The 26,042-nt window shown below is 40.5% G+C and overlaps 1 protein-coding gene across 5 annotated transcripts in view; it reads left to right on the forward strand.

Annotated features, from left to right (window-relative positions):
- The first annotated feature begins 7,202 nt into the window (after window positions 1-7,202).
- Window positions 7,203-26,042, forward strand: part of ARL15 (ARF like GTPase 15) — a 381,079-nt gene continuing 362,239 nt past the window's right edge. For 2 of the 5 annotated variants that reach the window (XM_019756149.2, XM_019756151.2), the window contains exon 1: window positions 7,208-7,364. In XM_019756149.2, coding sequence (XP_019611708.1) covers window positions 7,317-7,364 — 48 coding nt within the window. In that variant the 5' untranslated portion in view covers window positions 7,208-7,316. Of the gene's footprint in view, window positions 7,365-26,042 lie in introns of all 5 variants that reach the window. The other 3 variants (XM_074328945.1, XM_074328946.1, XM_019756150.2) reach the window with 3 other exon arrangements.

A 26,042-nucleotide genomic window follows, 5' to 3' on the forward strand; every position in this document is an offset into this window, starting at 1 on the left:
GCCCTCTCCAGTTTAACCTCAGGAGTAAACTTTCACTCTGGTCGTTCGGGGTGCCAGTGGGGTGATATCCTGGTTTTGTGGACAGAGGCAGATCAGGGGGCTCAAATGGGCATTTTAGTCCCTTTCAGTTGAAAGAATCAGGTGCCTCTTATTCCTGAGCTGATAGTTCTACAGCAGGAATCAACTAGCTTCTTGCTGGCTTTCCCCACTTTAGAACTTAGGCTTCGGCTTTCTCTCCTTAGCTGTCACTCCTCAATCCACTTTCAATTTTCCAAAATGGTTGATCTCTCCTATGCTGTTGTCTCTAATTCTCTGTCTTTGTGGATCTCTTTTTATTCTTTTACTGGCCTGTGTGTGTGTGTGTGTGTGTGTGTGTGTGTGTGTGTGTGTGCGCTCGCGCGCGTAGAGGGGTAATCCTGGTACTTCTACAGCAATATAAGGGGAAAATAGATATTCTGGAATTAGGGAAGGAAATTCCTCACCTCAACTAGTTAATGTACAGTATTAGGAAAGTTATTCCCTCTGTGATTTTGCTGTGAGATTTCACCATGTTGATCATGGGGTCAGGTGCATTTAATTTTTCTTCCCACACTCAGAGCTGACCACATCAAGAGTTACTACCAGGTATGTTCAGGCAGTGACATGGAGATGCAGCACTCAAGAAAGGCCTTGCCCAGTCGCCTGGCCTGTGCTTAGCTGATGGTCTCCAGCTATCAGCTCTTTCAGGATCTGCTTCAGCCTTTAAGCCTTGAGCTTTTCTCTTCTTGTAGTCACCCCAAACCAATGACTAAGCCAAGTGGCAGTACAATGGTCTAACCATTTCTGCACAACATGGACTCCTCTAATGGGCAATTTTTACTTTGGAATTCCCTGTAAGACCAGTAGAGACATTTTCAGGTGTGTATAATGTTCCGCCGTCCTCCCTGCCCAATTCTGCAGCTCTTTTCTTTCACAGGTTTATTTCTTAATAAACCTTTGGTGCTCCTAACACCATCTCAGCATTTGCTTCCTGGATAATGCAACCTGCAACAACATGAAACATAGAGTTCCCACAAAGTCAGCTGGGAAGAGAAGGAATTCAGAAAACAGAATGAAACAGAGAAAATAGTGTATATCTTATAACAAGAACGATATGAATTGTCAACCGTGAGTTTGTAATAGCTATGATGAGCTCTTTAGGTCACAGGTATTATTAGGGAAGGGATGTCAGTTTGGTTTATAGGAGTTTGTAAAAATAAGTTCTATTTTTTTTTTTATTTTTATAAATAACTAGCTCTTTGTTAAATTATCAGGGTCCCTGGGGAATTAATATATTACACTTCATTGCCTTGGACTCTATGTTCTAATGTATTCATTGTTGATTTGGGTGCACTGAAGACATGTTATAAGCTGTTTTGTTAAAACAGATTTCTAATCCAATGTGAACTGGTACTTAAGGTTTGCTTGTTAAAGTCAAAATTGATCTTCCAATATGAGTAAGCAAATGACCACATATGGTTCATCTCAGTCTACAAAAGCAATTTGTGTCCCCCGCCCACCTCCAAAGGGCATTTTTCTCATTTTTTGAAATAAATTACTGTCAAGGAATAATGACTATTTTGAGGGTACAGTTGAGGGTACATAGATGAATTTTGGGGTTCACCATTCTAATTTTTTATTATAATCTAGTTATTTTTCTATAATCTTGATTATTCAAACACTTTCAAGGAATTTAGCATATTATTACCCGTCATGCAGGACAAAGCAATTGAGATGTTTCATCCCACAGAAGTTTCAAAACTATCATAACACTGCAATTAAAATATGTTCAGAGATTTTATCCTTCTGTATTCTATCTAGATGGAAAAAAGCTACTAATGGAGTTCAAGAAGTTGTGGAGAGAAGGATTAAGACTGATAAGCAGATAAATAATATTCTTTATAAGAAAAGTCATAAACATTGAAGGAGGGAAATATCATTCATCTTTGGGCAGAACAAGATTACTATGAAGTAGAAAGTTTAGCTATGGGCAAGGAAGGAAAAAAAATGAGAGGAAGACATCTGAATAAAAAGTAAATATTGAAAGTGATCAAAAGAAATGGAGATAAAAAGTATAATAGGAGAGCAGCAGTATTCATAATAGCTGAAAGGTGGAAACAACCCTAATCTCCATCCACGGATGAATGGATAATAGAAGTATGGTGTATCCATACAATGGAATATTATTTGGCCGCCGAAAGGAATGTACATGTTACAACAGGGATGAACCTTGAAAACTATGTAGAGTGAAAGAAGCCAGTCACAAAAGACCATGTACTATATGATTCTACTAATATGAAAGTCCAGAACAGAGAAATCTGTAGAGACAGAAAGTAGATTAGTAGTTTCCTAGGGGTGAGGGTAGGGGGTGGTGGGTGATACCTAAAACATTCAGTGTTTCTTTTAGAGGTGATGAAATGGTCTAAAGCTGACCATGTTAATAGTTGCACAAATCTGAAAATACACCAAAAACCACTGAATTGTATACTTTAAATGGGTGAACTGTATGGTATGTGAATTATATCTCAATGAGGTTATTTTTTTAAAAGTATAACATAGGAAGAAAAATATAATCAAATGCCAGATGAGAAGTAACAAAACTGTGTAAATAGAATTGGAAAGAATACTGAGGTGGCATCACAAAGTTTTAACTAATCAAATGCTTTCTGAAGTTGGGAATTTATCCCCACTTTTCTGATTCCTATGCATTAGTAAATTGTGCTTGTCACTTTGGATTTCCATGGAAGTATTTGCTTTTTCTGTATATCATAAGATCAGTGTGTTAGGTTGAATAATGCTTCCAAAGATGTCAGATCCTAATTCCAGAAACCTGTGTTACCTTATATGGCACGAGTGACTTTGCAGATGTGACAAATTAAGGATTTTGAGGTGGTGAGATTATCCAGCATTATCTGGGTAGGCCCCAAATGCAATCACAATTGTCCTTATAAGAGGGAGGCAAAAGGAGGATAGACTACAGAAGAGGAGAAGGCCATGTGACCACAGAGGCAGAGACTGGAGTGATGCGACCACAAGCCAAAGAATGCAGACAGCCACCAGAAGCTGGAAAAAAGGAAGGAATCCTCCCTTGGGACCTGCAGAAGGACACAGCCTGCTAACACCTTGATTTTAGCTCCATAAAACTCAGGACTTCTGGCTTGCAGAACTGTAAGAGAATAAATTTAAGACATTAACTTGGTGGTAATTTGTACAATAATCAGCAATGCAGTAGCGTGTCTAAGAGAGTAAATGATACTGGGGAAGTATTGAGAGGGATTTGCACAGCTTCTTGATATTTAGTGTTTGAACAAGACTTTGCTTGTGAGGTCTAGTTATATTTTCCTGGTATAATTATTTGTCACTCTAAGTGGTGATTCATTTTAAATGCCTTATCTTGGCTTTAATATTCCAAAACCCAGTAAATCCATTTTGGAAGAGGTGAGTTATCTTTGTAGGTTAAGTCCTTGCTCCCCCAATCACATTCTGACCTCTTCCATTTATGAACCAAGTTCTGTTAGTAGCTTCATATGTGGTCACTCTGCTCTGGTGAGGTTCATCTTATAGAATACAGTGGTACTTTGTTTAGGTTTAGGAAATAGGGAAGGGGACTGGGGTAAATCAGATGTTGGGAGGTCGAGGACCTGCAAAGGGCTCAGAAGAGAATTTTAAGGTCACAGGGGTTATTGGGGCAGTAAGTGAGCAAACAAATTACCTAATGACTTGTGCAGATTTCAGTGTGTCGACACCTCCACGTTTTCTGAAACGATCGTCCATGGTTTAAGAGTTACTCTGATGAAAGATACCATCACTTAGCTATTAAGAAATAATATACTCAATCAAGGCAAGAATGAGGCAAGATAAGCACTCTGGGGCCAGGGTGGGGGAATGAGTATAAACTAGTACAAAATGAGTATTAAAAGTTTTATACCCTTTGTACCAGTAATTCCATTTCTAGACATTTTCTCTAGACTACTGAGATGTGAACAATTTAATAAGCAACCATTCACGGCAGTATTTATAACAGTAATATACAACAGGATTTGTTAACATAGCACATTTATACAATAGAGCTTTATATAACCATTTAAACATTTATGAAGAGTTTCATGATATGATGAATTTTATATATTCAGCATGCATGATACAAAACTAGCAGAGAGAGCATTCTTCCCAAATTTATGATGTATCAAATGAACAACAAAAAAGGAGTAGATGGAAATAGTCACTAATATGTTGGTTTTTCTGGATGGTAGAATTTGGGAGACCAAGTTGCAAAAATGCATTTCTGTTTTTGTTTCCTACAAGGAACACTTTTACAAAAAATTTCCTCCAGTGTTGTTTATGGAATTGTAGAATATGGACTGTCAAAAGAATTTCTCCTTGCTTTTGACAAGCAACAGTGAGGGCCTCTATCCTCAACTTGTATAGTAATGCAATTACCTCATGAGTTTATACATGTTTTCTTATGCATCTGGAAGAGAGCAAAGGCAGGGCTACATTAATGAGATCATGTTTATTCAAGACTGCAGTCTGTTACTTGGCATATAGTGGGATAGGTTGAATGAATGCCTTCTCACCTCTCAACACTCTCTTCTTAAAAGCACGACTTGCGAGGATTACTGCTATTGCTACCAACTTTATGACTTCAGCTTCATGTAATGCATGGTGTATTATCTATTTATACCAGCATAATCTAGTAATTGGCCTCTTTCTTCTGCACAAGAGTGGACATATTAACATCCCAGAAGATTAACATCTAATTAGAAGAATGTGCTCCTTAGAGAGTTCTGAAGCTTCAGGGTTTTGTGTGTGTGTGTGTGTGTGTGTGTGTGTGTGTGTGTGTGTTTTCCTTCCCAAGGACTCTTTTCCAAAAGGCAATACATGATTCTTTTATTATATTACAGTAAACACAAGGTTTTCCTTGGTACCAGTTATAATGAATGCAAATGGTGTGGAACAGGGAGGGTGAGTACTATGGTGCAGCCTTTGGAACTTTTCCTTGAACTGGGTCCAAATCATCTCTCTGCTTTGGACCCATTTACTAATTCCTAAAGGCAGAGTGACCATGTTTAGCCTAATGACCTTCTGTTCAGGACTTTCTCTAAGGTTAGCTTTTAAAGGAAGTGCAGAGCCAACTGCTCCTGGGTGGTTATCTTCCTCTGCATAGAAACTGACAGGCCTCTGAGGAGTCTGACTTGGCAGTCGTGAAGACATCATTTATCACTAAAAAACGGGCCAAAAAGTGTCTCTTTGCTAATTCAAGCTCTATCTTATTTGCAATATGCTTATTCATGGAAAGAAGGCAAACAAACAAACAAAAACAAAAGTTTCCTTGTCTATTTGAATTATTTTTGCTAGCAAGTTTGAGAGGATTTTAATTTCTGCAATTAGTTTCAAGCAATTGTGCTATAGGTTAATGGAAGTTCTTCACCTCCAGAATCCAGGTCAAAATCTCTTCTAAACCTACATGTGTTTGACCTAGAATGCTAAGAACAATCAAAATTGGATCTAATGACTTAATGCAATTGAGTCTAGTTAGCTCCTGCAAAACTCATTGAAATTTCTTTAGAAATGTTTATACACATCCCTTGTCTGTAAATTAGATGAGCAAAGTCAAGCTCTGTACTAATAAGATCCTTCAAAAAACCCTCTGGCTATAGGAATTCTCATTTCTCAGCTGCAAGATGAGATAGGATACCCAAAATCTCATGGCTCACCACCTGGAGCTCCCACTGAAGAGCCACATTCCCTTCTGTTCCTGGTTTGTACATATTTAGAGTGAATTCCATTGTTATCTAATAGAACCGTTTTGGTGGCCCCAGGTAAGCTTATTGTATAAAAATTCATTCCTGAGGATACAAAAGACAAAGGTGCCAAGTTGAGGGAAAATAAAAATCCAACTCCTAAAACAACTTTTATACCAGTTAGGTAGTTGCTTCAGAAAGATTTAAGTTCAAGTTTCACTCTTGAAACGTTATTGTATGGAAGCCCCAATAATATGTGAGAGCAATCCCTCATCCTCCTTAACCTGTGGGGGGGCACTTCAGTCACCTGAGCCTGATACCATAGGTATGGCTGGCATTGTTGTTGTTGTTGAATTGGTTATTCATAGCCTCTGTCATACATACATACATACATACATACATACATACATACATAAATAAATAAAATAAGCGAGCCTTGAGTGTTCTTATCCAGCTTTCCTCCTCCCCAAACTTAATGCAATGGTGGAATCTCTGCCGATTTCCAAGATTTTTTTTTTTTTTTTTTTTTATCAGTTCTCAAGTGCACCTGCTCATAGATACTTTTACCTCTTACAATGACAACTGGTCACAAATACTTTATTATTTGGGTCATTTCAGAGAGCTTCTCATTCTATTGCTCATTTTCTTCAGAGCCGATGATTTGTGCTCAGTGTAATTGGACTCAAAACATGCAATTAACTGACCAGCTTCTTCTTCCCGAGTGTTGGAGGTCTACAATCAACTCTACCAAGTCCCCCAACTTTTTTTCTTTGCCTTTCACGTGGTGGAGAGCAAATTCTGCAGGGGCAATCTGATTAGAGGTAGCCTCCTGAGTTACCTCTGGCCGCGATGGGGGCTTCTCTGTCTCCCCAGGGACATCAGGCTGGAGCTGTCCGCCTTCTCAGTTTCACATCTAATTAAAGGTGGGGAGGGGCCGTCCCCGAGTCACAGGCTTGCCAGTTCACCATACTCTCCTACACACTTCGAGCGTCCCCGCGGGGCCGTCTCGAGGCTGCAGAACCTTCAGGAAATAGCTCCGAAGAGGGACACTAAGTGTCAGTGGTTACCACTCCTCCGGCGTTTCGGCTCTAGCTTCCTACCTGGGGTGGGGAGTGGGAGGGGACATTAACGCTCTCCAGCACTGGAGCAGCTCTGCTCCGCTCTACCCAGTTAGGACACTATGGAAGCACAGAACTCCGGAGGCAGCGGCAACCGCGGATTTTCCGCTCTTCCCGGCTCGCTCTTCCGCCTGCGCCGCCCCAGCTCCCGCCCCTCCGCCCTCTTCACAGGAACCAGGGCCCTCGACGCTCCCGCGCTTCTCTCCTGCCACCCGCAGTGGCCTGCGTTTTATAGGCGCCACAGCCAATAAGCGCTCTCCTTTTCTTCTGCCCGCCCTCCCGGCCAATCGCCGCTCCCCTTGTGTAATCTTCGGCTACTCGGCTGCTCTCGGCTATATTCGTTGTTGCTGGCTTTTTCAGGGACTGCTCGCTCGCAGCCAGAGACGCTGCTTTTTTTTCCGGGTTCGGAGCCGTTCCGGATGCTTTAGGCTGCCGGATGACTGATCTCCAGATAACTGAGGCGTTTCTGTACATGGATTATCTGGTAGGTGTGGGGAGGGGGTGGCGTGTCGCCTCTCGGACCCCGATGTGCCTACTGTCCCCCGCCTGGAGGAACAGCCTTTTTGCTTTCTTTCTTTGGGATAGGATGCCTTGGGGTTCTTTCTCCCGCAGCCGCCTCTAGAACTGTGCGGGGGATTCGGAGGGGCGGGCGGAAGGGGTGGTAGAGCTGACAGGTAAAGGTGCAAGCCGGATCAGCCTCCCTGCGGGGCAAGGGGCTCGCTGGGGCTGCGGGAGAGATGGGGCCGCGGCGGCCGGGCGTCCCCTACCCGCGATCGACTTCTTTGCTTCCCCCTGTGCTCCCCGCAAAGCACTTTCTTTCTGGGGAAGCAGGAGTTTTCCGCTCTCCCTTTAGCAGAACTCCAGGTACTATTAAAGAGCCATAACCAGAATGGCTCACTAAGTGCCCGGCAGCCCCGGTCATTTGGTTGTTATTAGATCTCTAAAGCTATGACCTCGGTCGCGGCGAGGTTTTAAAAGCACATTACCATAAAGTAGACGGGACTAAACTGCATCGCAGCCTGGCCAGAACAGGACTGGGTAGGGGCAGGTATTGCCCCACCGTTACGGTCGTGGGTGCATGCCTCGTTTACCATGTGCACGCATTGGATACCAGTTAGTTGCATGTTTAGGCCAGGCTTGTGCTAAGAAGTTTAGATGGAAAAAGTGTCAGCACAATATTGGGACTGAACATTATTTTAAAAATAGACGTGTGTGTCTGTGTGTGTGTGTGTGTTTGTGGAATTATGCAAGCACCTTGTATTGTTCCAGAAAGAATATATTCCCCCGGAGCTGCATGTTTGTGTTCAAGGGGATCCTGATTTGACATTGGCTCTTTTCGATCCTATGCAATGACCAGGTTTACCTTGTTAGCCGGAACCGCTATTGCCATACAGATTAAAGATGGTTAAAAACATTACCCTCCTGTCATCTTGTAGGACACATTCAGGCGGTTTTCGACTGTAGATTGGCCTGGCAGAGATTTTTCAGTGCCTTCTAGGAATTACACTTAACGTTATATTAAGAAAGATTGAATGCTTTAATGATCAAGAGACGCTGGACAAGGACTAGTTTGTCATGTTATCTTGTATTTGGGCTTTATACATGAAGGAAATGTTTCTCCTAAAGCCTCAAGGTTTGATGGTCGTGTGGGGAAGGCTGCTGATTGCAGTTAATACATGACCTTGTGAATGGAGCAGAGTAAAAAATTCTGAGTTCAAATTGTTTTGTTGTTCATTTGCTGATGTCAGTAACTTCCTCTATCTTTGTGATAAAGGGACATTATCCAGCCATACCTGGAGCCAGTTAAGGGATTATCTGATTGTGTGTTTTAAAATGCAGAGTGCCTTGTAGGTTAAGAGAGTTGCCAAATGTTTTTTAAAGATTATTTTCTAACTTAAATAAGTGATTATTTTGTAGCTTGTCTTATAAATACAGTACTATGGATTTTCTTACAGTAGCCCAAATTAAAGCCAGCTTGTTGAGGATAATTACCAAGTAGGAAAGGGTAGCATTACCTATACTGTTGAAAACTAATTTTGGATACTTAAGTAGTGCCTAAAAAGGAGTCAGGTAGTTCTGATCATTTTATTACAGTATTTATTTACTGAATGAGTTTTAAAATTACAAATTGCATCATAAAGCTGTCTTTGAGGTGCCAAACCCACTAAAGCATTTAGTGAGAAAAAAAAATTGAAAACTCAGATTAATTTCTAGATGGAGAGTCTAAGTAAGGGTGGGTGGGTGAATGTGTGTGGGGCTTTAGGCTACCTTAAAAGCAGATAAATTTCTTTGTCAATTTACTAACAGTTTTGTGTCAAAGTCAGTGGGCCTCAAATTTGACATGGCCTTTTTGTTTTTATATCTATCCCTCCCTGCCGCCCTATTGCGTTGGTATAAAAAAAATCATTATTTGGTCACTTTAACTATACTCTTAAATAATTCACATGTGCAGTGAAACAGCCCCATAAAAATCATTGACTAGTCTTTTGAGGTGAGGGAAAAAAAAAATCTCAAAGGAAATAAATCAGTTTTTATGTGTGCCAAGTACCCCTGTGACAAGATTTGAGAAAATCCTCAAACATTACGTTCAGTTTTTTACTGAAACTGGACTGAAAAAAAACACACACAAAACCTCTTGAGGTTGTCTTTTGTGTTTACTTTTTGCTTATCTACTCTCAGAGAAAATGATACGCCACACATCATTCCTTCCTTCTTGCCTGTCAGATTGACTTGTTTTCTTATACATAATCTTTATATGGTGTTTATTAAAAACCTGTTTCTGAAAAATGAAAATCAGTTTTGTTGACTGTATTTGGGGTCTTATTTTTAAAACAAATCAATTGCTAAATTATTTTTACTTGCCTTCCAGAAGAAAAAAAAATGCTCCTTTCATTCTGAGTTTGACTCTTCAGATTTTGCTGAGCTTGTGGACTAGAGTAAGCACCCTGTCCGTGAACTTGATAAGAATAATGGTGTGCCATCTTTCCTTCATTTTTCCTTTTAATAGGTGTTAGACTTGCTTGTTGTTGTTGGAAGCTGGAAGAGGAAGCTTTGTGTGTGTATGTATTGTCCATTGTTCTTTGGACTGGATGTCATCACTTAATCTTTGTTATTTGGAGGAGAGTAGAAAGGAAGAGAAATGAGAGAAAGGTAGAGGTGCTATTTTTAACAGCTTTTAATAGGATGGCGGCATTAAAACAGGTGATGAAGCCCTGATTTTAGAACTTGCTGTTGATTTCCTAATTGAAAAGAAATGTTCTCAATGAGAGGTGACAGATAAGTTGAGGGACAGGGCTAGTGCCTTAATATTTAAGGTAGGGTTTTTATTGATTTCAGTTCAGGGAGATAATGATAATTTGCTGATACTAAATAATTATATGTATCATCCAGTGCCCAGTATTTATTTGTTGAGTTGAAGCAATTTGAGGCAGAAGGGGCAATTCTACTTTCCTCACCAGCTTCTAAACTGAAACAAGATAAAATCTGTTTGGATTAGGTGTTTTGTTCTGGGGAATGCAGAATGTATCTTTTACTACTCTTCAGTTTCAGATTATCAAGATATAATTTGTTTAGCCTGGGTGGCAATGTAAATATAAAAATCTCGATTTTCCAATTGATAAGAGTCCCAATTGATAAGACTCTACCTAGGAGGCCACACACCTTTCCCCCATTTTCATGGTGAACTTTAAAGGCTATGTTCACACCTGTCAGGTCTATGGGTAAAGATTTTGCTGCTATTCCAACAGACAGTACCAACATGTTACTCTCTCTTCTGACAAGTAGAACTAGTGAGACAATGTGCAGAGCTTTTCGAACATGGCGGGAGAAAATAGCCAAATTATAATGAGCGAGAAAAAACATGTCTACCAGTTTTTCCTGGGAGGTTGGACGAGATCCACTTCTAGATTCTTTTCAGTTTAAAGTTTTCTTTTTGCCCTGACTCATATATGTTGATTAGTCTGGATTTCACCTGTTTCTCCCCCACCCCATCAAAACAATAGCAGTAAGATGTGTTATGGTTTGTGTAATGCCTGTAATGATTAAATGAGATAATGGAGGGAAAGTAATTTATAAATAGCACATTGCTTTTCAGACGTAAGATGTTAATGTAATGTGATTACGTTGCTGATAGTATTCTTATGTCTCCTGTGGAATTACGATTACTGCTCAGTGGTATTGCGCTACCTTTTAAACCAGTCTCAGTATATGGAAAGATTTGGAGAGGTAATAAGCAAGCAGGAAGTCATAGACTGTAGGGGATTGTTTAATATCTATAAAAATAAAACCACAGTCTGATATTTTCATTAATCCACTCAACACATATTTATGGAACTGCTGCTTTTTGCATGGTCCTGCATAGCAGTGGGGAGGAGCCCCCAGCTGGGCATGTGGCTCTACAGGAACCTGTGGCAGGACAGGTTGGATGAGGCACATAGGGAGGCGGCACCTTGGCTTCTGATGTACTCCTTGGCTTTCCGGTGGATTTCTGTCTTATTTTACAGGTGTGTTTATTGTGAACTAAAACGCAAACTTAGACTTGAAGATGTGACCACTAAAATTGTTTGATTAGTCTTGGATGCTACTTGTCAACTGATGATCAATTGCATTTGTATATTGCGTTTGGGATTTAATAAAGCCAGGGTTCTAGATTTCTCCCTTGTGTGGATCGGTGGCCTAGTTTCTTGGTCATAGGCGGTACCTGCCATTATAAAAATGTATGTGTCAGTGGGGAAGATCAGGTGAGAAAAGGTAGATGGATCAGCATAAATCCTTCATTTGCAGGATAAAAGCCAACCATACCAGCCAAGAACTGCAAGGCATGATGGTACCACAAAGGACAGAGCCCATAGGTACTAATACGTTGTAAATGAGCTCATTCGAAAGGAGGAATGAAAGCACACTTGTGATTCTGTATGCTGTTCAGTTATCTCAAAAGTGTGCTGTTTTCAACTCTGACTATGAACATTACAAGTTGTATGTTCAGACTTTGGTCATACTAACTATAAAGTAACAATATAGGCCAAACATTTTTTAGTCTTAACTGCAACTGGATTAGACTGTCACATAAATATTCTTTTATTAATAAATCATAAGATGAAAATAATGTGAACACAATAAACAGATCTACTATCTAGAGATCTCATAGCAAAAAAGTTTTAAGAACATCCATACTAGGGTGGCCGGATGGCACAGTTGGTTAGAGCACACACTCTCAACAACAAGGTTGCCTGTTTAATTCCCGCGTGGGATGGTGGGTTGCGCCCCCTGCAACTAAGGATTGAAAACAGGGAGTGGACTTGGAGCGGATCTGCGCCCTCCACAACTAGATTCAAGGCCAACGACTTGGAGCTGATGGGCGATGGAGAAACACACTGTCCCCCAGTATTCCCCGATAAAATTTATTTTAAAAAAAAAGAACATTCATACTATTAGGCAAGAACTTTGGTTAAAGCCATTAGCTCTGGTACTCTAGCTTCCGTTCCCCCAGTCTTGTTGTGTGAGTCCTAGGAGAGGACACATGGGGGTATGATTCATGCCCTCTAGGAGCTTGCATTCTGAAGGAATGCAAGCCATGTGTTTGTTGGCATGCTGGGGGTATGGGGGAGTTAAGTATATGAGTTATGAGGGTCAATCAGTTACCATTTATTGAGCAATTGTTGTGTGCCAGACAATGTTGTAAGTGCTTTCCACATGTAATGGTGTTAAACCATGGCACAGAGATGTTGGGCCTTTTCCCCAAGATCACACAGCTATCATCAGGTAACAGCTGTGTTTGTGGCCCCAGAGCCCTCCCTTTTCATTGCCTTCCTTCCAGTTTGGTGTTAAACCTGTTTGAATGCAGTTGAAATTTTTACAATGCGTTTCATGTAAATACTACGCTGCTTTTGAAGCAAAGGGTAAAGAAACCAGGGATCCTAACTAACTAAGCAGGCTGACGGGTGTTCCCACGTCACAAGGACGGGGTTCTGCTAAATGACTGTTCAGGAGAAGGCTGGATAGAAAAACTGTGTTGTCCTGAGCTTCCCACCCCATCAGGTCCTGAGTCTGGTCACTAAGCTGACCTTCAGCATCTAATGTTTCATCAAGTGACCACGAGTGGGTTTCCAGGCAACTCGGTTACTCAGACCCTAGTGTCACTTGAGGGACACAATCTTGCTTGCCACAAGCACCAGTTTTCTTTTGAAGCAGTCAGTTTATTTGAAGTCTGCTGTACTCCTGTACCAAGAGCTGCCTGGGAAGTGGGGCTGTCCCCAACAGACTCTAGGCTCCAAGTTGCCTTTTGCTTATGGATTTCAGCTGGGCAAAGTCCCCTGATGACATTAACGATGGAGGGCTTGTTTCGGAGATAGACTGGGAAGAAGGAAAGATTTTTAGGGAAGGTCTGGTAACTGCATTGTAGACAATAAAACAGGGCTTTCCCCTAATACTTCTCATTAACTGTGAAAATGGTGGGCTTTTATTTTGGAGTGTGCAGCCCCCTTTCGTTATGCTGTGGCCCCTCCCGTGGCCTTTCCTCCAATGCTTCTGGTGTTTGGGTGAATCTAAAAAGGCCAGTTCTGGTTGACCTTCGTTGCTGAGTGTCTGCAAAGTGTTTGAGTACATTTACTTCTAGCAGGGCTGGCTACATGGGCACGTGACTTTGAGGGCCTATGTTTGCTCTAATTCTCTGCAGTTACCATCTTGATATGTTTAATATTGGGCACTTAGCAAATGTTTTCATTTTGCACTGGGCCCACAAATTAGGTAGTTGGTCTGACTTCTAGTTCTAAAGTCAAGGTATGGGGATAGCCCTTGAATGACCTCAGGGCAGTGTCATCCTCTTAGTCTGTAACCTGCATCAGTACAGGGTCTCTGGCCATGTTGACTGTCATTTTGTCATCAGAATCAAGTCTGGTGCCTGGTAAATAGGGAACTATGTACTAAATACAGTGCAAAGTGTTAATTTATATCATATAATTTAATCCTCTCAATAGTTTGCTTAACCAGATATTACAAATTTACTGATTTAGAAAAGAGGGAACTTGAAGCTCTGTAAGGTGGAGTATTGGCCGGGGTCCTGTAACCAGTGGAGGGTCAGGGCCCAGGAACGAGGCCAGCTTGGCGGGCTCCAAGCCCATGCTCGTATGCATTATTTAGTACTGCCTGAATAGAGGATGAGTGAGAGGGGTCGCATGAATCATAGATACAATGCTGGAAATTGCGGGGCCACTGGATTGCTGCTGTCACCTGGTTACCTGGGAGAAGCCCTGCTGGGAACTCAGTGACAGCCCACCTCCGGCAGGGGAAACCAAGAGGGTTTGTACCTTCAGGTGAAAGAGTTTACTCACTGATTTTGCTTTCATTTGGTTACCCAGCCTCTCCTTCACTCTTTTGCATAAACTTGATGTTTTGCTCTTTGGCTCAAGGCCAAACACACCTACATGATTTTGATAGTAACTAACCATTTGAAAACTTGGATTTGCACGACAGTCTCATTTATCAGGTTCCTTTGTACCCAGATTTGCTGGGAACTGTTCTGACCTCTGGACTGCTTCTCTCAGGATTGAGGACTTACTGTCTCCATAGTCTCCTTTAGAGGGATTCCTGTGGGTTCTTTTTTCAAGAGAATACTGTTTCCCCGAAAATAAGACCTAGCCGGACAATCCGCTCTAATGCGTCTTTTGGAGCAAAAATTGATATAAGACCCGGTCTAGAGATAATATAGTAAAATAAGACCAGGTCTTATATCAATTTTTGCTCCAAAAGACGCATTAGAGCGGATTGTCCGGCTAGGTCTTATTTTCGGAGAAACACGGTACCTGTTTCTCTAGCCTCTCACTAGATGACAGTCTGGAGCCATCCCAGGACCATTGACAGAAGGACTGTATCTGTTCCTCCTTATCAATCTGCAAATGGAGTCAGGAGCTAAAACGGAATATAACTCAAAGTTTTATTTTTAATAAATACAAGTATTCTGATTTTACGTATTCAGAAAAGTACAGCAAAGAATGAAAATACTTCTATGTACCTAAATCCCTGATTGAATAGTTGTTAACATTGTGCCCTTTTAACTTCAAAACTCTGGTGCTCTTTAAAAAAAAAAAAAAAAGAAAGAAACTTTAAGGCTACAGCTAAAGCCTGATGCTCCCCCATGGTTTTTTCCTCCACCTTCCTTAGTGGTAATGACTGTCCTGCATTATCATGTACTTTTTTTGCATTTTTATTATATTTGCATGTATGGATAAACAGTATATAGTACTGTTTTGTGTGTGTTAACAACTGTAAAGGAATTATAACACACAATCTTATCTTTTTGAAACCTGTTTTATTTCTCAAATTTTTTGAGATTAATAAATGTTGCTGTATGTATTAGTAGATACTTATTTTATATGTCTAGTTTGGATATTACCATTTCTGGTTTCACATGTACAGATCTTATTTGGATTTTATGATGAGCTCACGGAAGAGAATAGATGTTGGTTTTGAGGCAGGGTTTTGGATGTGTGTTTATTTGTTCTTAGTACAATATGACAACTCATAAATTATTAAATGAAATTTTATTATATGCATTTCAATTTTATGATTCATCAGTTTGTTCTACAGTTTACAACAATTCTTTTGTCATCATATTAACACATATTTACATGTATATACATACACATATAAAGGACTGAGATTATTTTGGTAACATATTTATTATTAAAGTAAAAGCTTAGGGAAGGAAATTTGGAAAGCTCAGCAAAGCACAATGGAAAAAAATATTTATCTGTAATCCAGCCACCCACAGAGAATCAGTTGACATTTATCAACTCACTATCACAATAAGATACAGTTTTATAACCTGCTTTTTATACTTATGAACATTTAAATTTTAACAAATTCTCTTCTGCAGCACTAATTTTCTGCATTATACTGGTAAGTCATGATTTTCTTAACTAATTGTTGAATATTTTATGTTTGCTCCAATTTGGGCAATTATAAATAACACTGCAGTGAACATTTCATATAGACACTTTTGGATATTTTAGGATAGTGTATTATAAGGAGCAGTAGTTCTACACTACTTTAAGGAGTCTTATTATGAAAAGGGGTTCCAGTGCCAAGTAAATTTGGAAACTGAGTCAAAGAAAGTTAAACAAGTTTCTTGATTATACAGCCTTTGATATGCATATGTATGTGGTGAATCTCTAAAAGGGAGACTATTACATTCAGTGTTTTAATCCTTTGGAGTATTTTTGCTTTATGATCAAATTCTAGAAGTAGATTTGTAGGGTCAAAAAGTACCTACCTGCTTTTAAAGCTCTTGATATTGATTAAATAAGTTAATCTTTGTAATGCACTTAGAACAGTTCCTGGATAGAATCAGCCGCTATTAATGTCAAAGTTACGTAATGCTAAAGTTGGTGATAATGATAATTAATATTTATTGTGAATTTACTCTATTGTGCTAGGAAGTGCTTAATATGCATTTACCATTTGTTTTGTCCTTTCAGCAACCCTCTGAGAGGTGTAGAAGCTATTATAATTATTCCTGTTTTATGGTTGAGGAAATAGGGGTTCAGGAAGAACTGAGTAATCACAACTGCCTCAGTTGTTAGAAGGGCTGGTGACTCGTTCGTAATCTTAATCTATTTGTATTTTTATTATTGCAGTAGAGAAGAAAAAGAACTTTGATTCCCAGGTATTCCACTCAATGTATAATATGCTTCCCAAGTCTCAGTCCCTAGAAAAATGTTAAAATCAGGAGAGTGTTGCAAAGTAATTGTAAATTTAATTTAAACTTAAAACATTTGAGATTATCTTTACAACTTTTGTGATTATTAGAATATAGTCTATTCTGAAATGGTAGTGAATGATAGTTTCTCTCTCTCTCTCAAAATGTCATTACGTGACAGAATAAAAAGATGACAGTCCTGCATCAGCCTTCAGGTTTGTATGTATGTATGAATGAATGTGTGTGTGTATTTAAAATGTACTTATTTCTAAAACCCCAAATACTGGGGATCTGGTCTAAGACAAATCATCCTGAAACAGTTTTCTCATTTGCAAAATTCAGATAGCATTAGAGCCTCTGTGCTGGTTAGCACTAATAAAAACATAATTAATAAACTGTGAAGTGCTTTTTAAAATAATAAAATCACATGATCATTTCTGTAGTGATTTGTGTGAGAGTCCGTATGACTCAATATAATGGCATCAACAGAAGAAGGTTAGTGTAGAGAAAGTGAGTCTCTCTTTTTTGCACATGCTTTCTCTCTCTGTGTACGTCCTTAAATTTTTCCCCCTCTCAGTGTCACTTCAGGGATTTTTTTCCTCTCCCCAAATGACAGTGTACAATATTTGTGAAATAATTTAACTAAACATTATGTAGGAACACATTGTTTTTGTATGTTTTAAGAGCTGGTCATTGAAATGTCCCTGGCCTTGGACAAAACATGTATTTTGGTCTGTTCTGCAGTTTACCCATATTGGGATTTTTAGTCCCAAGAAGAATGTTAAAGTTAATTTTTACTATTACTTTAATTTTTATTTCCTCCTTTCTTCCTGATCTGATTCAGAGATTTTCTTAAGGTGGCAATTATGACTAATAAGTGATCTGAGAATCTTACTTACAAAAAAACTATAACAGGGCCGGCCCGGTGGCTCAGGCGGTTAGAGCTCCGTGCTCCTAACTCCAAAGGCTGCCGGTTCAATTCCCACATGGGCCAGTGGGCTCTCAACCACAAGGTTGCCAGTTTAATTCCTTGAGTCCCACAAGGGATGGTGGGCAGTGCCCCCTGCAACTAAGATTGAACATGGCAACTTGAGCTGAGCTGCCACTGAGCTCCCGGATGGCTCAGTTGGTTGGAGCGCGTCCTCTCAACCACAAGGTGGCCAGTTCGACTCCAGCAAGGGATGGTGGGCTGTGCCCCCTGCAACTAGCAATGGCAACTGGACCTGGAGCCGAGCTGCGCCCTCCACAACTAAGACTGAAAGGACAACAACTTGACTTGGGAAAAAAAAAAAAGTGTCCTGGAAGTACACACTGTTCCCCAATAAAGTACTGTTCCCCTTCCCCAATAAAATCTAAAAAAAAGAAAAAAAAGAAAAAACAACAACAACAACAAAAAACCAACAAACAAAAAAACTGTAACGTTTTTTCTGAGGGTTGAATGAAATAATGTGTATACCTTACACGCTACATGAACATAAAGTGTTATATAAAGCTAATGTGCACCCATCACTTTTTATCTAAGTCAAATTTTTATTCACCGAAATAAATTCTTTTTAAAAATTGAGATACAGTTTATATACAGTAATGTGCACAAGTCTTAAAGGTTCAGTTGATGAATTTATATGTACCTGTATCTTGTCACCACCCCCAGATGAAGATGGAAAACATTTCTGGTACTCCAGAAGAGTCTCTTGTGTCCCTTTCCAGGCAGTACTGATACAGATTAGTTTTGCCTGATTTTGAACTTAATATGAATGGAATTACAAATCTATATTTTGTGTGTTGCTTTATTCATTCAACATGTCCGTGTAATTCATCCACATTGTTGCGTGAATCAGTAGTTTGTTCTTTTCTGTTGTAATGTATATTGTATGAATACACCACTACTAATCTACCCCTTCTATTGTTGATAGGCATTTAGACTGTTTTCCAGTTTGGGGATTTATGGAATACAGCTGCTACAAACATTCTTGTACATGTTTTTGGTGGGGGAAAAAACGCAACTCATTTCTACGGTGGAGTGGAATTTCAGGTTCATAGGATATGTGTATGTTTGGGCTCACTAGATACTGCCAAACATTATTCCAAAGTGGTTGTACCCATTAGACTTCTACCAGTATGTAAGAGAGTTCTGGTTATTTCATATTCTCACCAATGCTTTTTATGTTGTCAGTGCTTTTATTTAGCAGTTCTGATGGAAGTGTACTCCAAAGAAATTTAAAGTTGCCCAGGGCTACTTCCAGATGTCCAGGCTTGAGAACAATATAATGCAAGAGGATTATAAGGCAGGTTATTAATATATACATTGGAGAAATTACTTGACCATATTCCAAAATTCTTACATTATTCAGTTGTATGATTCATTTGAAAATTCTGACACGCTGAAGTACCATGGAATCAATTGACCTGAGTGTGTTACTGGCTTTGCCACCAAGTAAGTGTGGCAGCTTGGGCAAACCAGTCAATGTCATTGACTTAGTTTCTTCATCTATAAAAAAGATGGGATTAATTAGATAATTTCAATTGTTTCTTTCAAAATTTTTCTGTCTTCCTTCCTAGAGTGGCTATGTTTCTTTCCAATTCTATGATTTAAGTGATCATCAAGTTGCCTTCATTTGTTATTCATTCACTCACACAACTCTGATTGTTTATAATCCTTTTATGTTCTGGTGCTGTCTTGGTCAGTAGGAATATAGATATTGTGAATAAGTGAATAAGACATTGGCCTTCCCTCAAGGAATGTATGCTCCTGTGGAGATGAAAAATAAGCAATTACATTTTGGAGTGGCATATTCTATTTAGAGGGAAATAAAGGTTAGTAAGGTAGTTATGAAAGGGGAGCTTAACCTAGACTTGAGGCCAAGGAGAGCTTCCCAGAGGATCATTTTTAATCTGCGACTCTGAAGTTGAGTTGGCCCAGTGACAGGCAGGGCCAGCGGAACGAACAACTTGTGCAGAGAGTTGGGTGTGAGTAACCCCAGGACTTCAAGGAACTCCAAGGGCTCAGTGTGGCTGGAGCAGGGTTAGGAGCTGGCTACACGTGAAGCTGCAGAGCTCAGCTATGGTTACATCATGGGAACCTTCAGAGTTTGCCTGGAGTGACATGGTCGGCCCTGGCTGCACTGTGGTGAAGGATTGGAAAGGGAGGCCAGACTGGAGGAAGAAGACCAGGTAGGAAGATGCTGCTCTGGTTCAGGAATGAAATGGTGGTATTCGCAACCAGGTAGGGGTGGAAGGGATATAGAAAAGTGGATGGATTTAAGCAACATTTAAGACTTGCCAGAATTTTATAATTGGATGTAGAAGATGAGAACAAAGATTTTAGGGCTAATAATGTTCAAGTTTTTGGTTTGAGCATTGTTCTGGTTATCTATTCCTGAGTAACAAATCATCTTAAAACAGTGGCTTAATATAATAATAATTTATTTTATTCCTAACCTTGGAGGTGAATATGGCTTAGCTAGGCTGTTCTTGCTCAGGATCCTTCATGAAGTAACAATCAGATGGTGGCTGGAGTCATTTTGAGACTTTTTCATACACTTCTCTGGCATCTAGGCTGGGAATACTCCAACAGCTGGGGGCTGGTGAAGTGTGTATACCTGGGGCATCTTTCTTCAAGTGGTCTTTCTACCTGATGGCCTCAGAGTAGCTGTACTTCTTACATCAAGGCTGAAGGCTCACAGTGAGAATGTACCAAGAGAAGCAGGCAGAAGCTGCTGGGCTTTTCTAACCTAGCCTCAGCAATCATGCAGCACCACTTCTGTATTCTGTTCATCAAGGCAGTCATAAAGGATTGCTCAGGACCAAGGGCAGGAGTTGTACCACACCTCTTCATGGGAGGAAGTTGAAGAATTTATGGGCATGTTTTAAAACCACCCCCGGCATTGAGGTGACTAATGAGATCATATTCTGTGGTAGGTACCGCTTGAAAGAATAGCACGTTGAGAGGGAAAATGAGTTTTATTTTGGTGTTACTGAGTTTGTGCTATAAAACCCAGGTTGAGATTTCATATAGGTAGATGGGAGCTCAGAGATGACTCTTGAAACAGCACGTAACATTTATTGTTACTTGCCATGTACGTGTATGTAATGTGTTGTATTATTAATGTGTGGGAGGCACCATGCTGAGTTTTTTTTATGTGTTATCCATTACTGTTATCATTTTAGAGATTAGGAAACCAAGGCTAAGAGAAATTAAGTGTCATGCACACAACATGATGTAACCAGTGTAAAACCAGGTCTGGCTAATGTCTGACCTCACATTCTTATCCAGTTAGATGACAGCAGAAGTCATGGCCGTGAGCTCACCCAGGGAGGACTAGCCGCGTGGGAAGGGAAGACCCCCAGCAGGCCCAATGCTTTGATCAATGCGGGCACATAGTAGGCATGTAGTTTTTTGTGGGATCAGCAAAAGGAAAGGAACCTAAAAAGGGGCCTGAGAGAACTGAAAAGTTGGGTGAAAACTTGGCGAGTGTCACGTCAAATAGGCAGAGAAGAGAGACTTGAGGAAGAAATGGCCAGTTGTGTTAAACGTTGCCCAGAGATCACGGAAGATTGAAAGTGACCACTCGGTCGTGTCCGTGGTGACCTTGACCAGAGTGCGCTCAGAGGGAAGAACGGTAATGACGCTGCTGCAGTTAAGTCTGTCAAGACATTTCACCCTGAAGGAGAAGGAGGTTAGGGCTCGACCTGGAGGGCGGGGGTGGTTGAGGGGCAGCTTTTCTTTTTAAAGGGACTGAACTTGAGGTGGTTAAATGCTGAAGTAGACTGTGAGGTCATTTTGCTGAGTGTGAGTGGAATATGGTGGGGTAGTGGTTTGTGCTGCGTGGGACCAAAGAAGCTGTAGTGAAGAACAAGACTGAGGGAGGCCCGGGGACCAGGAGCGTTGGTTGCTACGCACTGTTGAAATTGGAGAACATGACTGAACAGTGACGCAAATCAAGGTGGCTATGTCACTTTTGTTTTTAATTCCAGACTTTGTAGCTGTTTGGGTGTAGGTGTCAAGAATGTGGGCAGTTAGACTGATAAAGGTTACGAGTTTTCTGAGGTGAGTGAATGGGTGGATGGATAAAGGGGGTAGAGGAATTTAGGACATTGGCGAGAAGGAAGGCAAATAAAAAGTAGAGGAGACAAGGGACTGGTGGTCTTGATGAGCCTGAGTGATAGGTTGTCATTGGATTAACTGTTCAGAAAACTGGAAGAAGAGAACGTTCAATGTGGGCAGACAGTAGGGTGTATGAATTTAAGATGGCAGAGGTACAGCCATTCTCTGAGGAAGGGCTCCAGTGTGGCTGTGGTCGCCTGCGGAAAAGGTGGGAGGTTAGGAGGCGGAAGAGGAAGTACAGCCAAGGTGTAGGATGGAACATCCATGTGGATGGTGAGGTCACCCAGATCAGGGCAGGACTTGGGGGGAGCGCAAGTCTGAGCCAGATTCAGAAGTCCTCAGTGAATGAGGGAAGGTCGGCCAGTTTCGTTGTCATGGTGAGGTAGAGAGCACCAGACAGGAGAGCTTATCCTGAGTCTTCAAAGGAGCAGGGGAGTAGAAGTGGTCTTTAGAGCTTCCAGGATGATGGAGGGATTGCAGGGGGGCATTTAACAATGGTTTTGTGGGTGTGGAGGAATTTGTTTCTTGGTTGAGTGCTGCAGGCTTGGGGTTGAACTGCTTGCCTCCACCAATCCAACTGTAGCTTTGGAAAGTTACTTCTCAGTGCTTCACTTTCCTCTTCTATAAAGTGGGGGTAATGAGAGTAACTACCTCAGGTTTGTTGTGAGGATTAACTGAAATAATACATGTCCCCTAAAACAGTGCCTGACACCATTTCTCTGCCAGTTCCTTTTGCTCGGCATCATAGCGCACACAAAAGAAGCCAAAATGGAAAAACAAAACAAAAACCCTTCACAGTGTTTATATTGGGAGGCACCTTCTAAGGGTGACATACTAGTATCATCTGCATTTTTCAGATGTTAAAACTGAGACATGAAAGGTTAAGTAACTTGTTTAAGGAAATAGCGAGTTAAGTGGCAGAGCTAGGATTCGAACCCAGGAAGTCTGGCTTCAAAGTGCTCCCTCTTAACCAACAGTGTACTAGTTAGTGCATGTTAATTACACCACCATCCCCACCTGTGCCACAATCACCATCACCACTACCAGCACCACCATGGCAGAGGGCTCTGTGGAATGGCTGGGGAAGGCGGGGAGTAGCGCTAGGCTGGCTTATTGGAGTGAGTGTGCACAGAGCGGTGTGGTGTTGGGATAACAATACGAAAGATGGTGGAATCAGGTCGATATTTTCCCAGAAGAATTTGCTCTAGCTGTTCTCTGGGGGGTTAGCCATGGATTACGTGTGGAACGATTGCATAGTAATCTGGATGCATTGTTAGTAAAGCTGAAAAGGCCTGGCTGATCCTCACGTCTATCTAGTAAAATGATCACAGAGCACAGTATTGAAGAAATAATTTTTGGTCGGGGAATTCACCTTTTCCTTCCTACTCTTTAATGAAACCTTCTCTTTTTCCAGTTTTTCACTACTCAAACTTAATCGAGGCTCCTTTCAGGGCTGCTTCAGAGGCTGCCTTAGATAGTTAAACGCTTATTGGTGCACAGCTGAGGGTGCAAGTGCCGCTGAAATCCAGCCCCTGCTGAACTTGCCACAGTATCCACTGTGCATTGGCTCAGAGGTAACTAACTAGTGGGCTAGCTGTGGCCTTGCCTTAAGACTTTCTTGCTGTCTCTGTCACAGGACAAAGCACCGTGTGTCACAGTGCAGGGCTAGCTTGTGCGTCTCTTTGTATCTCCAGAGCCTGGCACAGGTACACAAGATAGGTGCTAAGTTAGTGGTTCCACAGAGTAATGGTTAAGAGCAGACCTGGGAGCCAGACTGCCTGCATTGGCATGCTAGCTCTCTGTGCCTCAGTTTTCTCATATGCAAATTGGCCACAACAGTGGAACCTACCTCACAGAATTGAGTTAAAATATATGAAGCATTTAAAAGAGAGCCTATTGCCATAAACATTAGAGAAGTGGTTGCTATTATTAAATTGGGATTTTGTATGTAAAACAAGGACTTATGATACTGTTGTCACCAAAAAGATTCCACTCTGATTCTATTCATTTTTCCAATACCAGCCTTTGAAAAATCTTCCTGCCTTCATCTAATAAACAGAGCACAGAGGAACTGGGTTAAAGATATTGCAGCTGCTTGTTGGTGTTTTAAGTGGTAGCTATTTCTGATTTACAGGGGTGAAAGGTCCTGGCATGGCATACGGTGGCCCACATCTATGCCCAGGCCAATTCTGCTTATAGCTGTTACAGAAGTTTGGCCAAATGACAGTAGGCGAATTTTCTGAGGTCCTGCTCCAGAATTATGATTGTTTGGAACTCAGCTTCTCTTTTGTTGGAACCAGCTTGAAAGTCAAGTTTCTGCTTTTGAGCACTTTCTCCGCTAGCATGTGATTGATTGGCCAGTCCTTTTATCCCCTCTTCCCTTACGAATGTTTCCTGCCAGGCAGCATATTGTAGAGGACAGAGCACAGGGCTGATTTATTGGGTAATGTTGCTGTTCTTTGTCATGTTGAATATTTCCTGAATGTGTGGCCGGTTCTTTTTTTTTAAGTCAGTGTGCTGGATGTAGAAAACCTCTTGTGATTATTGAATTTCTCTTTCTCTCTGTTTATTTTATATAGAAATACTGTCCAGCTGCATTATTCACCAGTAATATTTCGCTTAGTAACATACTTTCCCCCATGATTTGTTGGGTTTTCAAGATGCATATTTTAAAGACTGGGTCATTTAGACAGGATTATTTGATACCTATCCTTGGTTTCCTTTGCATTTCCTGACTTTTCAGGGCCCTTGCCTACCTGGGTGTGGGTTGTGGGCAGGGTTACTTTTTGATCCTAAGTGGAGCTGTTCCGTCATTTCTATGGACTCAAGGCTGTAATTTTTCTGCAGCCTGAGTGTGTAGGAAATAGATGCCTGTTTCAGTTTTCTCCCAAATGTCTTTGTTTAAGGTGAATGCCTAACTGTCTGTCATCTTTGGATATACCTACCCATAGGTGAATATTTCCCATTTCTTATCTTCCAAGTGCTTATAGTTAATTAATTATGTGAGCTTAATATTCCCTTTGAATATTTTCATAAAACAGACTTACTAAAAATGTCTCTTTTGATTCCATGTTGAGAACAGATCTTCAGTTGCTGATTTTTAAAACTCTTTAAATCAGATTCTTTGTTACATAAGAGAACACAAGTATAATGAAACAAGTTGCTAAAAAAAGTTGAAATTATAAAGAGCGATGTAAGAAGTGATGCATATTTTAATTCTTCATGAAAAAGTTGTCTTGAATAAACCAACATAAAACTGCATGATTATGAAGAAATGGAGGAGATGAAGAATCAAGAAGATTTAGAAGAATCAAGAAGAATTCTTTAGAAGAAGAATCAAGAAGATGAAGAATCAGGAAGCTCATTGATGGTTTGATTTTTTTCATGTGGTTTAAAGCAGTTGTATTTCACAAATCCAGAGTGCTTAAGAGTTCATCTCTGAGGCAAAGATCAGTTATCCCAATTGCTTTATAGTATTGCAGTGGGTGTTATTAAAACAACAACAGTAGAAACAACAAATGAATATTTTTCTAAAAATGGGTATGGAGAGCATTTTCCTGAGTCTTCAGAATTAACAAGGACTTTTGTTTTATTGAGCAACATTTAAATCAGTATTTATTTGCTTAAAATGAAACATAGTAACTTTAGGTCCTTGATTTTTAATTCAAATGTGTACCCCTGTGTTCAAATACCTAGGTACAGCAAGAAAAGGATCTGCTAGTTTTTAAAATATTCCATGAAGGATATATGTCAGATTAGTTTTGGGAGAAGAAAAGCCTTACCCTCCCTTCCTCCTAACCTCTCTCCTTTCTTCCTATCTAACTTTTTCACTCAACAAATACTTACTGAGAGCTTAATGTGTGATAGGTACTTGGGCATCATAGATAATACAGAGATAGCTCTGTACCTACTGAACTATATATATCCTGAAGCTTTGAATATAGTACAGCTCTTTACTTGTGAGGAAATTTCAGATGCTGGGCTAGAATAGGGTGGACAAACTTTTTCTGTAAAGGGCCAGCTAGTAAATATTTTAGGCTTTGAAGGCCATACAGTCTCTGTCTCAACTATGCAACTCTGCCACTGTAGCATGAAAGCAGCCATAGATAATATGTAAAAAGAGGGATGTAGCTGTGTTCCAATAAAGCTTTATTTATAAAAACAGGCAGTGGGCCAGAGTTGATCCAGGGATTGTAATTTGACCACCATTGGGCTAGTAGAATAAGATTTACCTCCTTGGAGAGGCAGTATTTCATGATATTTTTCATTGGCCTCAGAATTTCGGTTTCTGTACTTGCAGGATACCTTTAAAGAGGAGCCAGTATGATCCATAGCTTCAGTTATTTGAAGGATATAAATAGTAT

This window comes from Rhinolophus sinicus, linkage group LG03 (genome assembly GCF_036562045.2).
Source record: "Rhinolophus sinicus isolate RSC01 linkage group LG03, ASM3656204v1, whole genome shotgun sequence".
Classification (NCBI taxonomy): domain Eukaryota; kingdom Metazoa; phylum Chordata; class Mammalia; order Chiroptera; family Rhinolophidae; genus Rhinolophus; species Rhinolophus sinicus.